This window comes from Gopherus flavomarginatus, chromosome 1 (assembly GCF_025201925.1).
Source record: "Gopherus flavomarginatus isolate rGopFla2 chromosome 1, rGopFla2.mat.asm, whole genome shotgun sequence".
Taxonomy (NCBI): domain Eukaryota; kingdom Metazoa; phylum Chordata; order Testudines; family Testudinidae; genus Gopherus; species Gopherus flavomarginatus.
Window position 1 is genome coordinate 314472230 of NC_066617.1, and position 15967 is coordinate 314488196.

Below are 15967 nucleotides of genomic sequence, written 5' to 3' on the forward strand. Positions count from 1 at the left end.
GGGGTTGCAAGCATGTTGGAGGACAGGGTTAGAATTCGAAAAGCCCTTGATCAATTGGAGAATTGGTCTGAAATCAACAAGATGAAATTCAATAGAGACAAGTGCAAAGTGCTACACTTAAAGAAAAATCAAGTGCACATATACAAGATGGGAATAACTGGCTAGGTGTTGAGGGAGCTGGGGGTTATAGTGGATCACAAATTGAATATATAGAACCAATTATGTGATGCAGTTGCAAAACAGGCTAAGATCATTCTGGGTGGCTCCACATTAGTGATGATGAGACGTCAGAGCAACTGACTCCTGAAGAAGAGGCTGAGGAGACAGAGGCTTGGGCCAAACCACTTAGCCAGCTGTGGCAGAATCACCCTCAGAATTTTGAGGCAGAAAAAGAATATAATCAGACCATGGCTCAGCAGCCCCCTCACTGTGCTGTATGCAGGTTCTTCCAGACATACCAGGTAGGCATCCTGGACTTCTCCCAGAGCTGTTCTTTGTATGGCAGAAGCTGAGGGAGAAGGCAGCTGCCACATTCCTCCGGATTTTGTAAACTAGTAGGTTGTGAATTTATTTTAGAATAATGTTGTTTCAATCTGTTGCTAAATAAGATCCAGTAAATAGTATTGCTGTCCCCTTTACCACCTCAGGTTGAATCAAACCTGCATATATTTTGATACTTCCCTCCTTAGCTCTGGCTGAACTCAAACTTGTTAAATTTCTATCAAAGTTATGTGCACAGCACCTCGCTTTCAAATTAATTCTTTCTTGAAAACTAAATTTTAGAGACTCATCTTAACCCTGCTTTCTGATGGTAGGGATGGGGAAAGAAGCTTTCCATATTTAATATAAAGGAAGAGAACTGGATATAACAGGGGTAGGCAACCTATGGCGTGTGTGTCGAAGGTGGCACACAAGCTGATTTTCAGTGGCACTCACACTGCCCAGGCCCTGGCCACTGCTCTGGGGGGGCTCTGCATTTTAATTTAATTTTAAATGATGCTTCTTAAACATTTTGAAACCTTATTTACTTTACATACAACAATATTTTAGTTATATATTATAGACTTATAGAAAGAGACCTTTTAAAAAGATTAAAATGTATTACTGGCACATGTAACCATAAATTAGAGTGAACAAATGAAGACTCGGCACACCATGTCTGAAAGGTTGCTGACCCCTGGGATATAACCTGATGGCTGTCTAAGTACATGCAAAAGCAGAAGCTCTCTTCTCTCACGCATTTAGGGTGAAGGAGGACTGATGGGCTAAACCTATAATGGTTTTTGGAACCACCATGATTGTGTTAGATCTAGAAATTAATATGTTATCTTCTATATAGGAAAGGAAAATGAAATGTTTTGGGCAGGTCTTTATTGAGGTTATGCATCCTAGGATGATCACTCTGAGTTTTGTGACAAGCATACAGAGCACTGCATTCAGAGGGTTAAAATGTAAAGGAAAGAATGAACAGTCTCTAAGTTCTGCCTTAGAGAAGTTGGTGGCCCCAGGTTGGGTGCGAGGAGACTGTATTTGGCTCTTGCATGTGTTTTGATAACTCTAGACAACAAAATGCCCAGGGATTTTGTTAACTCCTGCAACACATACAATCACCCATCTCGTTGGAACCTCCAAATTGTCAATGTTAGACTCAGAACTCAGTTTGTCAGACCACTCTGTTTTATTAGCACAGCGCTCTGCTAATAACATCCAGATAATGTGAGCACCATGCAAGACACAAACTATCTTATTTATACAGATAAAAGAGCAGGAATTAGACAAAGGGACAAAGAAAGCAAAACAGTAAAATTCACCTGGGGCACAGCATGCATATCCTACTTCCTTACTAACTCTTATCGATCTAAGGCTAATACTTCACCAATTGCCCTTAAACGGTGCAATTGTTCTATGTTAATGTCTGTATTCCTGACACTTGGATTGCAGCATTCCAACAATTTTGCTTAAAGGTACAGACAGCATTTCTTTAATCCTTTCTATTTTCGCAATATAATTCATTCTACTTTCAAAAGGGCTACTATAAAGAGAACAGCAACCAATTGTTCTCTATGTCCACTGAAGATAGGACCATAAGTAATTGGCTTAATCTGCAGCAAGGGAGATTTAGGTTACATATTAGGAAAAGCTTTCTATCTATAAAGATAGTTAAGCTCTGGAATAGCATACCAGGGGAGGCTGTGGAATCCCCATTATTGGAGGCTTTTAAGAACAAGTTATGTAAACACCTGTCAGAGATGGTCTTGTAGAACTGATAAATGAAATTGTTTTCAATTGTTCACTTTATTAATGTAACTTCTGTTCACCATTCACTACACTTGCCTATACTGTAACTTCTGTTCCATATTGTAATTCAAACCCCATTTTAAAACTCACTCCATTTTGTAAAAGCTTCCTCCAACCTTCATTTTTGCAAACCCTGCTGTAATCTTATTAGTTTAGTTTAGATGTGTGAATGAGGTATGTATGAATGATGGAATCAACCTCCAGCCCCACCCTGTCCTGATGAGATAAAGTTCAAATACCAACGGCTGAAGACCTAGACAACAGCCCTAAACAAAGTAAGAAGCATCCACCCTAAAAAGAAAAGGACAACAGAACAACAGAAGGAAGATCAAAGCCAGGTCCAAGGCTGAAAGTCACGCCTGCAATTGATGGGTGATCAATTTAAACCCAGAGGCAGCGTGACACAGCAAGACCTATAGACTTTGAATCCAAACTAAAAGCCTATAAAAAAGAAGGGTGAGATGAGAGACTCTGGGTAACATTCTGCTGCCAACATGGAAGGACAACAGTGCCTGCCCAACAGAGATCCAGCTTGTCCTTGTGCCCGGCTTTCCTGGCCAGTTAGCCGCCACAAGCTACGAACCCAAGCTACAAAATCAAGCTATGAACTTAAGCTATCTTCAGGACTGGTAACTATGCAGCAGCTGCAGAACAACTGATGAATGTGGGTGTGTGTGTGTGAATGTGTGTATGTGTGTGTGTATAGGTATTAGGTATAATGTGAATGTGTGTATGTGTGTGTGTAGGTAATAGGTATAATGTGTGTGTGTAAGAATTAAGATATTAATTATTAGTCATAAATTGTTATCATAATAAATGGCATCTTTGTCCTGTCCCCTTTAAAAAGATCCTGCTGGTTTTTTTTACTGGTCTAATATAATTGGTATAACAGTCTAGGTCTACATGTTCCTGCCTCAACGCGGGGGGGATGGACTACATGACTTCTCAAGGTCTCTTTCAGCCCTACATTTCTGTGGTTCTGTAATAAAATCCTTCCATAAAGGTGTATATATTTTCACCACTAAATCATAGCCTCAAAGCAGCAGCATAATGTATCTCTGACCCTATATTCCTGACCAGATGCAGCATTTAGCAGAGACTTTGCTGGCTGTTCATAATGTCCATAAGTGATGCTCTCTCCGTTGCTGTCAGATGTTGTACAAAACACAGCAAGCAGCTATCACACAAGGCAGATCGTGTTCAGCAACTCCCAACCTCCTCATGCAGCAGCTCCATTTTCCCTTCAGTCTTCCCAATGCACATTCCACTAACATCCTTCAGCTACTTACAGTATATGTAAATAGCTCCTTTCTCCTACCCAAGTGTCCAGGAAAAGCCTTCACAAGCCAGGGAAACAATGCTAAGCTGGGTCTCCCAGAAGGAAGGTAGGAATCAAAAGACCATTAGGTTCATTGCAGTCTTATGGGAGCAAAATTTCCACTTCTCAGTGCAGAAAATAAGCCTGAATTTCTAAAGATCCCAGAAACATGGACCTTTCCAGATCACGCCACATCAATATTGCTGAAACTTCCACTTTTATCAACCAGACCTTGTAGCATCATGGAAAAATACATCTTTCTGTTGATGAATTCCAAGGCCTGTTGTAAGGGGCAAAGAATAGGCATTTGGATCTCATCATTGGCCTCCACAGGTGGCAAGTTTGTGGAAATTTTGGTGGTGCCCAGAACCTGCCCCCCAACTCCACCCCCCCAAACTCCGCCCCCACCTGCCTAAGGCTCTGGGAGGGGGCTTGGGGGGGTGTCTGGGGTGCAGATCCTGGGCTGGGATTAGGGTGCAGGTTTTGGGATGGAGTTTGATTGCCGGGTGCAAGCTCCAGGCTGGGACAGGGGGTGGGTGTGCAGGAGGGGGTGAGGGGTGCAGGCTTTGGGATGGAGTTTGGGTGCAGGCTCTGGGCTGGGGGTGGGGGCATAGGAAGGGGTGAGGGGTGCAGGCTCTGGGAGGGAGTTTGGGGGTGGGAAGGGGTGTGTGGGAAAGGGGAGGGGATGCACCCTCTGGGAGGGAGTTTGGCTATAGAAGGGAGTGCAGGGGTGAGGGCTGTAGGTCTGAGGATGAGGGATTCATGATGCAGGAGAGGGCTCAGGGCTGGGGCTGAGGATTAGGGTGCAGGGGGATGAGGGCTCTGGCTGATGCTGAGGGGTTCATGATGCAGGAGGGGGCTCAGGGCTGGGGCTGAGGATTAGGGTGCAGGGGGATGAGGGCTCTGGCTGAGGCTGAGGGGTTCATGATGCAGGAGGGGGCTCAGGGCAGAGGGTTGGGGTGAGGGCTGTGGGGCTGAGGATAAGGGGTTCATGATGTGGGGGGCTCAGGGCTGAGACAGAAGATTAGGGTGCAAGGGAATGAGGGTTGTGGATGGGGCTGAGGATGAGGGGTTCATGGTGCGGGGGCAGCTCAGGGCTGGGGCTGAGCATTAGGGTGTTGGGAGATGAGGATTAGGGTGCAGGGGGATGAGGGCTCTGGCTGGGGATGAGCGTTTGGGGCGTTGGAGATGGAGAGACTCAGGGCTGGGCAGGGTAAGGGCAGCCTGCCTTGCCATTAGTGAAGGGCAGGCACTAGGACCCTGGGGCAGCAGACAGCAGTTCTGCCGGGAATCGGGAATCGCTCTACTCCGGCAGCAGGAGCAGGCAGGGGAGAGGCACGCGCTGCTTTTTGTCAGGCAGGGACGCGGCGCGGCGGAGGAGGACACATGGGGGAGGGGTGGCAGGCAGGGGCTGGTACCCGCTTCAGGCAGGGATGCGGCGGGGGGAGGCCCGCGGGGGTCGGGGCCGATCCAGGCAGGGCCAGGGGAGAGACCCAGCTCCAAATATTGCTGGAGCAGGGCACCCGGCCCTGAATATTCCTGGAGCCCGAGCACTGCAAGTGTATATAACCTGCCGCCTATGTTGGCCTCAATACAGTTCAGGAACCCCAGCCACGCAAATCCATCAATATCCTTCTGTGCATTGCCAAGCTTTCTGACCCGGATTAGCAGAACATACCTCCATGACAACCTCCTCGATAGCTGACCTGCCAACACCAAACTGGTTAGCTACTGACCAGTAGTAATCAGGAATGGTGAGCTTCCAGACAGCAATGACTACAGGCTTCTCCATACGGATGGGGAGCTTTCATATTGGTGTACCACCCCTGCAGCTCCAGCGTGAGTGCTGCACAGATTTCAAGGAAAGTGGCCTTTGTCAGCCTAAACTTCTGCTGCCAATGCTTGTCATCCCGGTTGTACATCACTATCCTATTCCAACAATCAGTGCTAGTTGACCAAGCCCAGAAGGGGTAGTCTACTGAGTAAAGCCCTCCAGGAAAAATTCATGCAAAAGTAACTACTAGATTTTGTCTTCCTCATCCTATATCACTGTAGCACTGCCATAGCTATTTCTCAAGTCATTCAAAGCCATCTGGCTGCACAACTTCTATGTGTATTTATAACCATCAGGATAGTGCTGCTCAGCATTATTCCCTCCACACTGCCTGACAGCAGTTTGAAAATGGCACTGGCTTGCAAAAACTAGATGAATTATGGGATGACAGGAGAGGAATTACAGGAATTTGTTTGTTTGACCTGTTCTGATAATTGGGTCTACAAATTTACCCTAAGGGCTTGTCTACATCAGAAAGTTGCAGCGCTGGTGAGGGAGTTACAGCGCTGCAACTTAGGAGGTGTACACATCTGCAGGGCACCACCAGCGCTGCAACTCCCTGTTTGCAGCGCTGGCCGTACTCCCGTTTTGTCTCGGGTGTAGAGGATCCAGCGCTGGTGATCCAGCGCTGGTAATCAAGTATAGACACTTACCAGCGCTTTTCTTGACCTCCGTGGAATAAGCAGGTATCCCAGCATACCTGAGGAAGCCTCTGGTAATCAAGCTGGTCTCCTTCCCCGGCTTGCTCTCGCGTTCCCCGAACCCCCGAGCAAGCAGGTCTTCCCTGCGGTTTGCAGGGTGGTTCGGGGAACGCGAGAGCAAACTGCGGCGAAGCTGGTCTCCTTTCCCGGTTTGCTCTCTCGTTCCCCGAACCCCCAAACAAGCAGGTCTCCTTCCCTGCGGTTTGCAGGGTGGTTCGGGGAACGCGAGAGCAAACCGGGAAAGGAGACCAGCTTCGCCGCGGTTTGCTCTCGCGTTCCCCGAACAAGCAGGTCTCCTTCCCTGCGGTTTGCAGGGGAGTTCGGGGAACGCAAGAGCAAACCGCGGCGAAGCTGGTCTCCTTTCCCGGTTTGCTCTCGCGTTCCCCGAACCCCCCTTGAAGCCGCCCAACAGCGCTGCAGTGTGGCCACATCTAACACCACTTGCAGCGCTGGTTGCTGTAAGTGTGGCCACTCTGCAGCGCTGGCCCTATACAGCTGTACTAATACAGCTGTAACAACCAGCGCTGCAAAATTTTAGATGTAGACATGGCCTAACTGTGAGTTCAATGGTAACAAGTGAGTATAAGATCATAATGTGTCACAGTAACCTAAAATAAAAATGTTATTGGGAACAGGTGCAAGAAAACCAGACTGAAAAACTGAATTAGTCCAACAAAGAAGCCTACTGCTATAACCGAAGGACTGTGCTGAGATCATCCTTGGTAAACAAATTGTGGGTCTAGAAATTAATGAACTGGTGTGTTGGAAACTAGGCCTAATTATAGACAAATAAATGAGGGCATGGACTGTACTGCCCACCACTCCCTTTTTCGGTCCTTAAAGAAAGAGACTTGAGGTGGGAGGGACAATAAGAACAGACGGAGAATACTGAAGGAAGCCTCACCATCTCCAGGGACCCTGGGCCTTTGTCATTCTGCTCCTGAGAGATGTCCTGACTAGACTGGGCCAGAGAGGGACCCAGATGACATCGCCACCTCTATCAGCTCCAGCTGATCCCCAGACACCATTTGGCATGAAATGGGATTGGACTTTAACAAGAGTAACAACAACAGTTCCAGCCCAACACCCATGGGCGGTGGTTATAATACCCGCCACCAGACACCTAGGCTGCGATGGCCTCGCCCCTTCTCCGAGGACCTCACTGCCTGCTGCTGCTGCCTGTGTCTGCCAGGTCTCCTCCACTCCACTGCCATCGCTGGAGGTTCCTACTGCTCACTGTGTCCCTCCTCCTTGGGGACAGGGGAATGAGGAGGGACGCGGAGACCCAGCAGCAGGCAGGGGAGTGGCTTGGCCAGGGGAAGGCCTTCAAGGGCGATGGGGCTGGTGGCAAGGCCTGGCGCTGGGAGGGCCAGTGGCTTGGTTGGAGGGAGATCTCGGGGTGAGCGGCAGCTCAGCCTGGTGCTGGGGCTGGGCCAGCACTTGGGGGGATTGGTGGCTTGGCCTGGTGGTTTGGCCCAGCACTGGTGTGGGGAGGGGGAAACTGACCTGCGGGGGCTGTCAGTGGTTGGGGGCTCAGCCTGCCTCTGGCAGGGGGGGCTGAGGGGGACAGACTGGCACTGGGGCCGGCCTAGCACTTGGGGGGATGGGGGTGTGCTGGCAGCTTGGCCTCGCACTCCAGGTGGAGGTATCGGGGGACCACCAGCTGGGCCCGGTATAGCTGGGGTGGGGCAGGCAGGCTGTGGCTCCTCCAGTCACAGGGGGACCCCTTAGGTCTCCTCCTGTTTGGGGGGTGGGGTTTCAGGGCTCTGGAGTGTGCGCGTGGGAGGCCTTGGGCAGAAGGGCCAGAGCCAGCAGGTTAGTCTCCCCAAAGCGGGGTTTCACCCACTGCCTATGTGAACAAGGCTAGTACTGCAGTATTTTAGGAGCTGCAAAACAGAGAGTGATGCCTGCCCTGTGGTCTGCCATTCAAGATTGCTGCTGGCATTCACAGAAGAATTTTAAAAATCCCCAGGTCTTTAAACAGAGGAGGGGTGCATACCTGTGTATCTTCAGGGCAGCGGAGTTCAAACTGCGGACCAAAGTGGTCATGATGGGCATTGTGGGACACCTCCAGGAGGCCAATTAAGGCAACACAACTTAGTGAGGTGTCTACATTGACACTGTGTCGCAAAAAGCTCTGTGCCGCTGGTCAAGGTGGTTTTATTATGTCGGCATAGCAGAGTAGTTACATTGGTAGGAGGAACATTTCAGTGTGTACACCTCCACTGTTTTGTTGACAAAATTTGACTTTTGTTGACAAAACTGTGTAGTGTAGACAAGGCCTTAGTCTACCATGAAGGCAAACAGACAACAGAGGCAGCAAAGGGGCAGCACATTCAAAATGAGTTTGCTGCTTGGTACAGGTACATACAGAATTCACAGATCATATAGCGGTCCCCAAGTTGTCACAATGTCGCCTTCATACATTCCAGTGTGCATGGCTGAACTACTTAATGGTCTGACTCCTTAATTTGTCTAATTTAAATTTGAAGTTCCTGCTAATTTTTATCAGGATTATTCCTGAATATGAGCCATAGTCTTGGGTGGGGGCGGATGGGCTTTTCTTGGGCATCAAGCAGCATCAGCTCCAGCCCCTCCCCAGGCAGAGTCCATGGATGCCTGTAATGCAAAGACGCAAACACCAGCCAGCCGTTCTGCCACTGAAAAGCCACATTGTCCTTATTCCTGTAGCCAGGCTGTAATGCACTGGAGCCACCTGACCACCCTAATGTGTCACTCTCACAATGTTATTACATGTCTTGTGATTCATGGTGTGTTTCTTTAAAGCCCCAGGTCCTCAAATCAAGAGATTGAATGAGACTCTGCTTTCAGTTAGAAAAGAAAAGAAAGAACAAGTATGTTTCAGTCATTCAGGGCTACAGAGAATAGCTTGAAAACGTGAACAAGGGCAGCCCAGCTTAGCGCCCAGAAGGCAACCAAAAAGAACCCAAAAAAATATTAAAAAAAAAACCAAAACCCTCATGATTGTCTGAGCCTGAGGTTTTCACATCCGCTTCCACCAGAAGCCCCGAGCAGATCGCAATCTTCTAGTCAGGTGACTCCCGCAACAGGTGAGCGGGGACCCCTCGCATGTGATTTCACCGGCAAGGTGAAGGCGAGAGATTGGCCAGATCCGCCTCCTCTATCCCACTAAGGCGAGGATTTCCCGTGCGCTCCCAGCCCTGCAGGGGCCAGAGGCAGCGTCCGCAGATCCGGCCCCTAGCAAGCTCGCCTCAGCCTGGAAACAGCGCGCCACGCATCAGCTTACAGCCTAGGCGGCCGCGACCTTTGTCGGGCTCCCCCCATCGCAGCTGGCGCCAGGCGGGATTCGAACCGGGGTCTCAGAACTAGCCCAGTCCGCGAGAATTGGAAGCCGGTGCAGCCTCACCCCGCCCCTCCATTTCACGTGGGGAGTGAGGGCACCGTCCGGTTCAGCAGCTTCGGCGGCAGCTAGTGAGCATGCGCACCTGCGCAGATCGCTGGCACATGCTCAGTCCCAGGGAGCGAGCCGGGTCCTTCCAACACTCTCTCAGCCGGGCACGCCCATTTTCTGGCCCCTCCTCCTCCGCCCCACCCTTTCGGGAGTTTCTAGCATCCTGCTGTGTGTTGAGGCAGAAGCAGCAGCTCAGGCGGCGAATGATTCTCTCTCCCCCTCCCCCCGGTGGTAAGTACCATTGGGGTGGGGGGCGGGATTCGGGCTGTGCCCTCCTGCGCCCCGCGTTGTGCACCCTCGGTAATGACTGATTCCCATCCCCCCCATGGCTGCAGTGAATGGGCCGTTCCGCCCTGCCTCCCGGTGAGCGGTGGGGCTGGCAGGGGAGGGACCTCTAACATGGGGCAGGCTGGGCGCGCTGGCCCTCAGGTGGGACGGGGATGTGCTGACTGACCAGGGGAGCCTGGGCCAAGCAGGTCTCCTCCCACCTGCCGTTATACCCACCACAGTGCCCCTCCACCCAGCCTGGCGGGGACTCAGCGTGGAGGGAGCTTGCCAGGGTGGTGCCCGTGCCACAACACGCCCCTCGCACCTCTAACCCCTGCCATGTGCCGTGATGCAGCCCTCACCGTGCACCATAACGCACCCCTTGCCATGCTTCACGTCTCACGGAGTGCCACAAAGCGCCCCGCTCACTGGGCACCATAACACACCCCTAGCACCTCTTGCTGTGCTCTGTAACGGCCCTCGCACCCTTCGCTGGGTGCCACAATTTCCATGATGCCTGCCGCGTTGGGGTGTCAAAGCGCTTGGCACACAGCAGCTTGGAAATCCTGCCATGGACCTAGGTATCAAATGCACTCCCCCACTCTCTTACTGCAATGATGGGGCTTATATTTTACACACCGGTTTAATGCAAATCAGGAATTTTCACATCTGCAGCATGGAGACACAGTCAGTTCAAAACCACAGCAAAGTCTAGAAGATACTGACTCGCTGCGATTACAAATGACAGAGAAATTAACCAGAACTTGAAGAGATCAGAAAAAAACAACTGTTCTCTTTTTGGTTTCTTCCCCTCATTTGTTTGTCTTGTGCAGCCAATAGCAGGTGGGACAGAGACAGTTTCACTTTTGTTGATAATCAGTTTCATTTCCTCTTTCTGACTAGAAGTGATGATGTTATCCTCATGCTCTGAATGGAGTTCATAGGCATCCCTTTCCCCCAGGTTCTGAAATATGCCATTTAAAAGTCCCATAACAACAGGGAGCTGCTGATGTTTTGATGTCTACATAGCAGTATTTCAGAAATTTGAAGTAGTAAATAAATAGAGGATGCTGTGTTAGTGTGACAGCCAGAATCTTGGCCAACACACGTTATTGAACTGAGGAATTTCAGAGCTAACAGCATAGGTTTTTGGTTCTCTCCTTGCTCAAAGAGGGACCAGACTCAGGTACAGACTGGCTAGAGTAGCCAGGCGGGAATTCAACTACAGATGCTCCCTGGGTTACACAAGATCCAATTTACGCAAATCTGCACTTATGGAAAAAGTTCTGTAAGCTAGAAATAGGAGGCGGGGTTTGTTTGTTTTTTGCATAATAGTCTGAGATATGTTTCGGATTTATGCAAAATTTGAGTTATGCAAGGCATTCTGGAACAGAACACTTGAGTAAGTCAGGGAGCATCTGTAATAGCAAAAGAGGAGAGTAAAAAGAGGGGAGATATGAGCTCTCAGAACAAAAATTTAGATGCTGAGAACAAAATTAATCAAAGAACCAAAGGACACAATGAGAAGAAATTCTTGAATTGCATATCCACCAATGCTAGGAGCCTGGGTAACAAACGAGGAATTGGAATTGCTCATTTGTAAGCATAAATTCAGTTGGTACTACTGAAACTTGGTGGGATGAGTCGCATGATTGGAATGTTAAAATCAGTGTTCATAATCCATTTTGGAAGGATTGAGTGGGCAGAAGGGGAATGACAATCTGTATAAAAAATGGTATTACCTATTTCTGAATCACTCTTAACTCAGAAGAAAGTGATGTCCTAACACGTAATGCACAAGATGGGGTATTGGTGTCTGCTAAAGACCACTAAGTCACAATAAGGTACAGGATGATCACCTCTTTACGCACCTATCTATAATGTGTAGGGGGAAAAATACATGATCATGGGGTATCCTTAGAATTTCTGAACATTATATATGACAATTTTATAACATAAAAAGTGCTGGAGCCTGTATGGGGGAATTCTTTATTAGACCTTGTCCTAACAATTAAAGAGGGACTGTTCACAGAAGTAAAACTTAATGGTAGCTTAGGTACTACTGAACATGACTTGATCACATTTATAATATACAAGCAGAATAAAGTCTAGACCAGTAATATATATACTTGGTGCTTTTATAAGGCCAGTTTCACAAAGCTAAAATAATTAGAAGCCAGATCAGTTGGGAGGAAGAATTTAATCAGATAAATATGAATTATAATTGGGAATCATTTAAGAACACCTTACTAGATGCCCAAAAAGCCACAATCCAACAACTGAGCAAGAAGGTTGTGCTGGTTAAAAAAAACAACTTGGTTTAGAGGATAAGTGAAAGCAGCTATAACATAGATAAACAAATAAAAGACAGGGAAAGTTGATACTTATGAATATAAATCAGAAATTAGGAATTGTAGAAAATCAATATGGGAAGCAAAGGGACACAAGGAGAAATCTATGCCCAGCAAAGATAAGAACAATAACATGCAGCTTTTAAAAATATATTAGGAGCAGAAAGAATCCTGACAATGGTATTGATCCATTACTAGATGGAAGTAGTAGAGTTTTCAATAATAATGCATAAAAGGAAGAAGTGTCCAATAAATATTTTTGTTCTGTATATGAGGAAAAAAACATGAAATAGACTCATCAAATTGTGATGATAACACTCTTTCCACTAGTATCTCTGTAGAATGTTATATAGAGTTTGATATTTTAAAATCAGCATGTCTGAATAATCTGCATCCAAGAGTTTTAAAAGAGCTGATTGAGGAGCTCACTGGACTGTTAATGTTGATTTTCAGTAAGTTTTGGAGTACTGGGGAAGGTCCAGAAGACTGGCGTAAAGCTAATGTGACAATATTTTAAAAGTGTAAAAAAGATATTATAAATCAGTCAGCCTGACATCAGTCTTGGGCAAGGTTATGGAGTGGCTGATATGGGACTTGATTAATAAAGAATTAAAGGAGGGTAACATAATTAAATCAACATGGGTATATGGAAAACAGATCCTGTCAAACTAAAACTTGCTACTGTATCTCTTTAGGATGAGATATGGTGTGGTTGATAAAGGTAATAGAGCTGACATAATACACTTAGACTTCTGTAAGGCTTTTGACTTGGCATCACAACATTTTGATTAAAAAGCTATAATGATATAAAATTAACATGGAACACATTAAATGGATTAAAAACTGGGTAACTGATAGATCTCAAAATTATTTAATGGGAAATGGGAAATCATTTCCAGTGGGGTTGTGCAGGGATCTGTTCTTGGTCCTATACTGTTTACATTTTTATCGATGATCTGGAAGAAAATATAAAATAAAATTTGCAAATGACACAAAAATTAGGGGATCGCTAAATAATAGGACAGGTCATTGTTTCAGAGTGAACTGGATCAGTGGTTCTCAACTGGGGGTCCGTGGCCCCCTGGGGGTCCATGAGCCCTTTCAGGGGGGCTGCAGGGCCCCGTGGCTGAAACCCGGAGCCCAAAGCCCCGGTGCTGAAGCTGCCCCCCCAAAGCCAGGAGTGGTGCAGGGCTGAAGCTGGTGCCTCCAGCCCTCCGAAGCTGGGAGCGGCGTAGGGCTGACGCCGGTGTAGCAGAGTAGTTTGTGCCACTACGTTGGCACCCCCCAATGCCAGCAAACCTGACCCCGCCCCCAAGCCAGGAGCAGCAGGGGTCTGAAGCTGGGAGCCTCTTTGGGAGCCCCCTCTGCCCACAGACAGCCCCTAGCTATCCCCTCCTTTCAACCTGAGCTACACCCCTCACTTCGCACAGCCCCTAGCTACTCTCTCCCCGCACCCTGAGCTACACTCCTCACTTTGCACAGCCCCTAGCTACCCCCTCCCTACACCCTGAGCTGCTCCCCTCACTTTGCACAGCCCTTAGCTACCCCCTCCCCACACCCTGAGCTACTCCCCTCACTTCTCACAGCCCTTAGCTGCGCCATCCCTGCACCCTGAGGGGTTTTCAAACTTTTTGAACTGAATCCCCCCTTTGAGTTATATTTTTTGGTTGTGTCCCCCCATAACCCAGATAGGCTGGGAGACCTCCTGATTGAGTCGGGGTGGAGGTGGCGCTCACTCTCTGGACCCCACTGTGTGGAGCTGGATTGAGCCCTGTCAGCCCTTGTCCCCCCCACCCCAAAATAGAAGTAAAACTATGCCCAAGGCTGGGCACCCCAGGCCAGGCGCACTAGCTGCTGCCGGGGCAGGCGTGGGCCCACCCCCAGCAGCAGGAGTTTGTGCGTGGGGGGACTCAGGGCTGGGGATTGGGTTATGGGGCAGTGCTTACCTGAGGGGGCTCCCTGGAAGGGTGACAAGAACTCCCCTCCTTCAGCTCCTAGCTCCATGTGCTGCCTTCTCCCGCAGGCACCTCCCTCGCAGCTCCCATTGGCTGCAGTTCCCTGTCAACGGGAGCTGCAGAACCAGGGCTTGGGGCAGAGCAGAGGCAGCACATGGAGCTAGGAGCTGGAGGTCGCTGCTTCCCAGGAACTCGGTAGAGAACCTGCCCCAGCCCCACCAATCCTGCACCCAGTATCTGCTGTGCCTCCTCGAGCCGCACACCCCCGAGTACCCATGATGCCCCCCCAGCACCTGTGGCATCCCCCGGCTGCCCCACAGCATCCATGCCACGCCCCCAGCTACCTCCTCCCCAAGTTTTACTCAGGGATATATAATAAAAGTCATTTTTATTATATACCTCCTCCTACCTCGTCCCCAAGTTTTACTCAGGGGTATATAATAAAAGTGAATTTTTGTTTACTTCCCCAGACCTGTTCATGACTTTTACTAAAATTACCTGTGACTGAAACATAGCCTTAAACTTGAGCTCCCAATGCAACACTGTGGCCAAAAGAGCTAATGCAATCCTGGGATGTATAAATAGGGGAATCTGGAGTAGGAGTAAAGACATTATTTTACCTCTGTATTTGGCATTGGTGCAACTACTGCTAGAATACTGGGTCCATTTCTGGTGCCTACAATTCAAGAAGGATGTTGATAAATTGGAGAGGATTCAGAGAAGAGCCAGGAGGATGAATAAAGGATTAGAAAACATGCCTCATAGTAATTTTCTAAAAGATGTGCTTTAGGAATTATTTTGGGGAAGCTCTTTGGCCTGTGTTTTACAGAAGGTTAGACTAGAATGATCACAGTGGTTCTTTCTGGCCTTGGAATCTATTAAGTAACTTGCAATTGAGCTAAAGAGTCAGGTTCTGAAGCTGAGAATTGAAACAGATTCTCATCCCCTGGGGATCAGGCACAGAGGACACACTCTCTCGCTCATCAGTAGATTTCATTACTATTTTTCATTTAGTAAAATAAAATTTTTAACATACAAATGTAGTGGTTTGCCTGTTAAAATATATCAGTCTGATAGCAGGTGGGAGGCAAGCAGAGGAATGATCAGCAAATTGTCTTCAGACTGCCTGTACTGAGCCATGTAAGTTGTCTTCCACTCCTAAACGGAGCTTAGAGGAACAGCAAGGACTGTTACTTCCACCCTCAGTCATAGGCGCTGACTTCTGCTCCCACTGGTGGATGCTCGACCCCCTCGGTCCCCGGCCCTACCCCCACTCCACCCCTTCCCCCAAGTCTTCACCCCTGCCCTGCCTTTTCCCACCTCTGCTCTGCCTCCTCCCTACCTTCATTCCACCCTCTTCCCCAAGTCCCTCCCTCTCCTCTTCCCTGCCTCCTCCCTTGAGCACACTGTGTCCCCTCTCTTCCCTCCTCCCCGCACCCCCCCCCCCCAGCATCGCCAAACAGCTGAAGTGCTGGGAGGTAGGCGGAGGAGCTAGGATGTGGTGCACTCGAGGAAGGAGGGGGAGCTTGGCTGCCAGTGAGTGAGGAGCATCCCCTAATTTTTCCCCCTATGCCCTCAGGCCCTTCATTGTAACTGAGTGGATTGGAGATCCTTAACCCATGTATAGAGCAGCAAGGATAGTTCAGGCTGGAAACCCTTCAAAAGCCATACACGAGGGGAGCAGCAGCTGGAGTTTCCTTCCACAAGGTAGAGGAGAAACAGCCAGAGCCAAGAATTATCACTTGCCTCTAGTGCAGGGGTAGGCAACCTATGGCACACATGCCAAAGGTGGCACACAAGCTGATTTTGA

General features: G+C 48.7%; 1 protein-coding gene across 1 annotated transcript in view; it reads left to right on the forward strand.

The window, feature by feature from the left end:
- SETDB2 (SET domain bifurcated histone lysine methyltransferase 2) overlaps positions 1-15967 on the forward strand; it is a 93829-nt gene that overhangs the window by 40463 nt on the left and 37399 nt on the right. Inside the window, exons 17-18 of the mRNA XM_050937806.1 lie at positions 275-461; positions 9427-9815. Coding sequence (XP_050793763.1) covers positions 275-461; positions 9427-9815 — 576 coding nt within the window. The remainder of the gene's footprint in view (positions 1-274; positions 462-9426; positions 9816-15967) is intronic.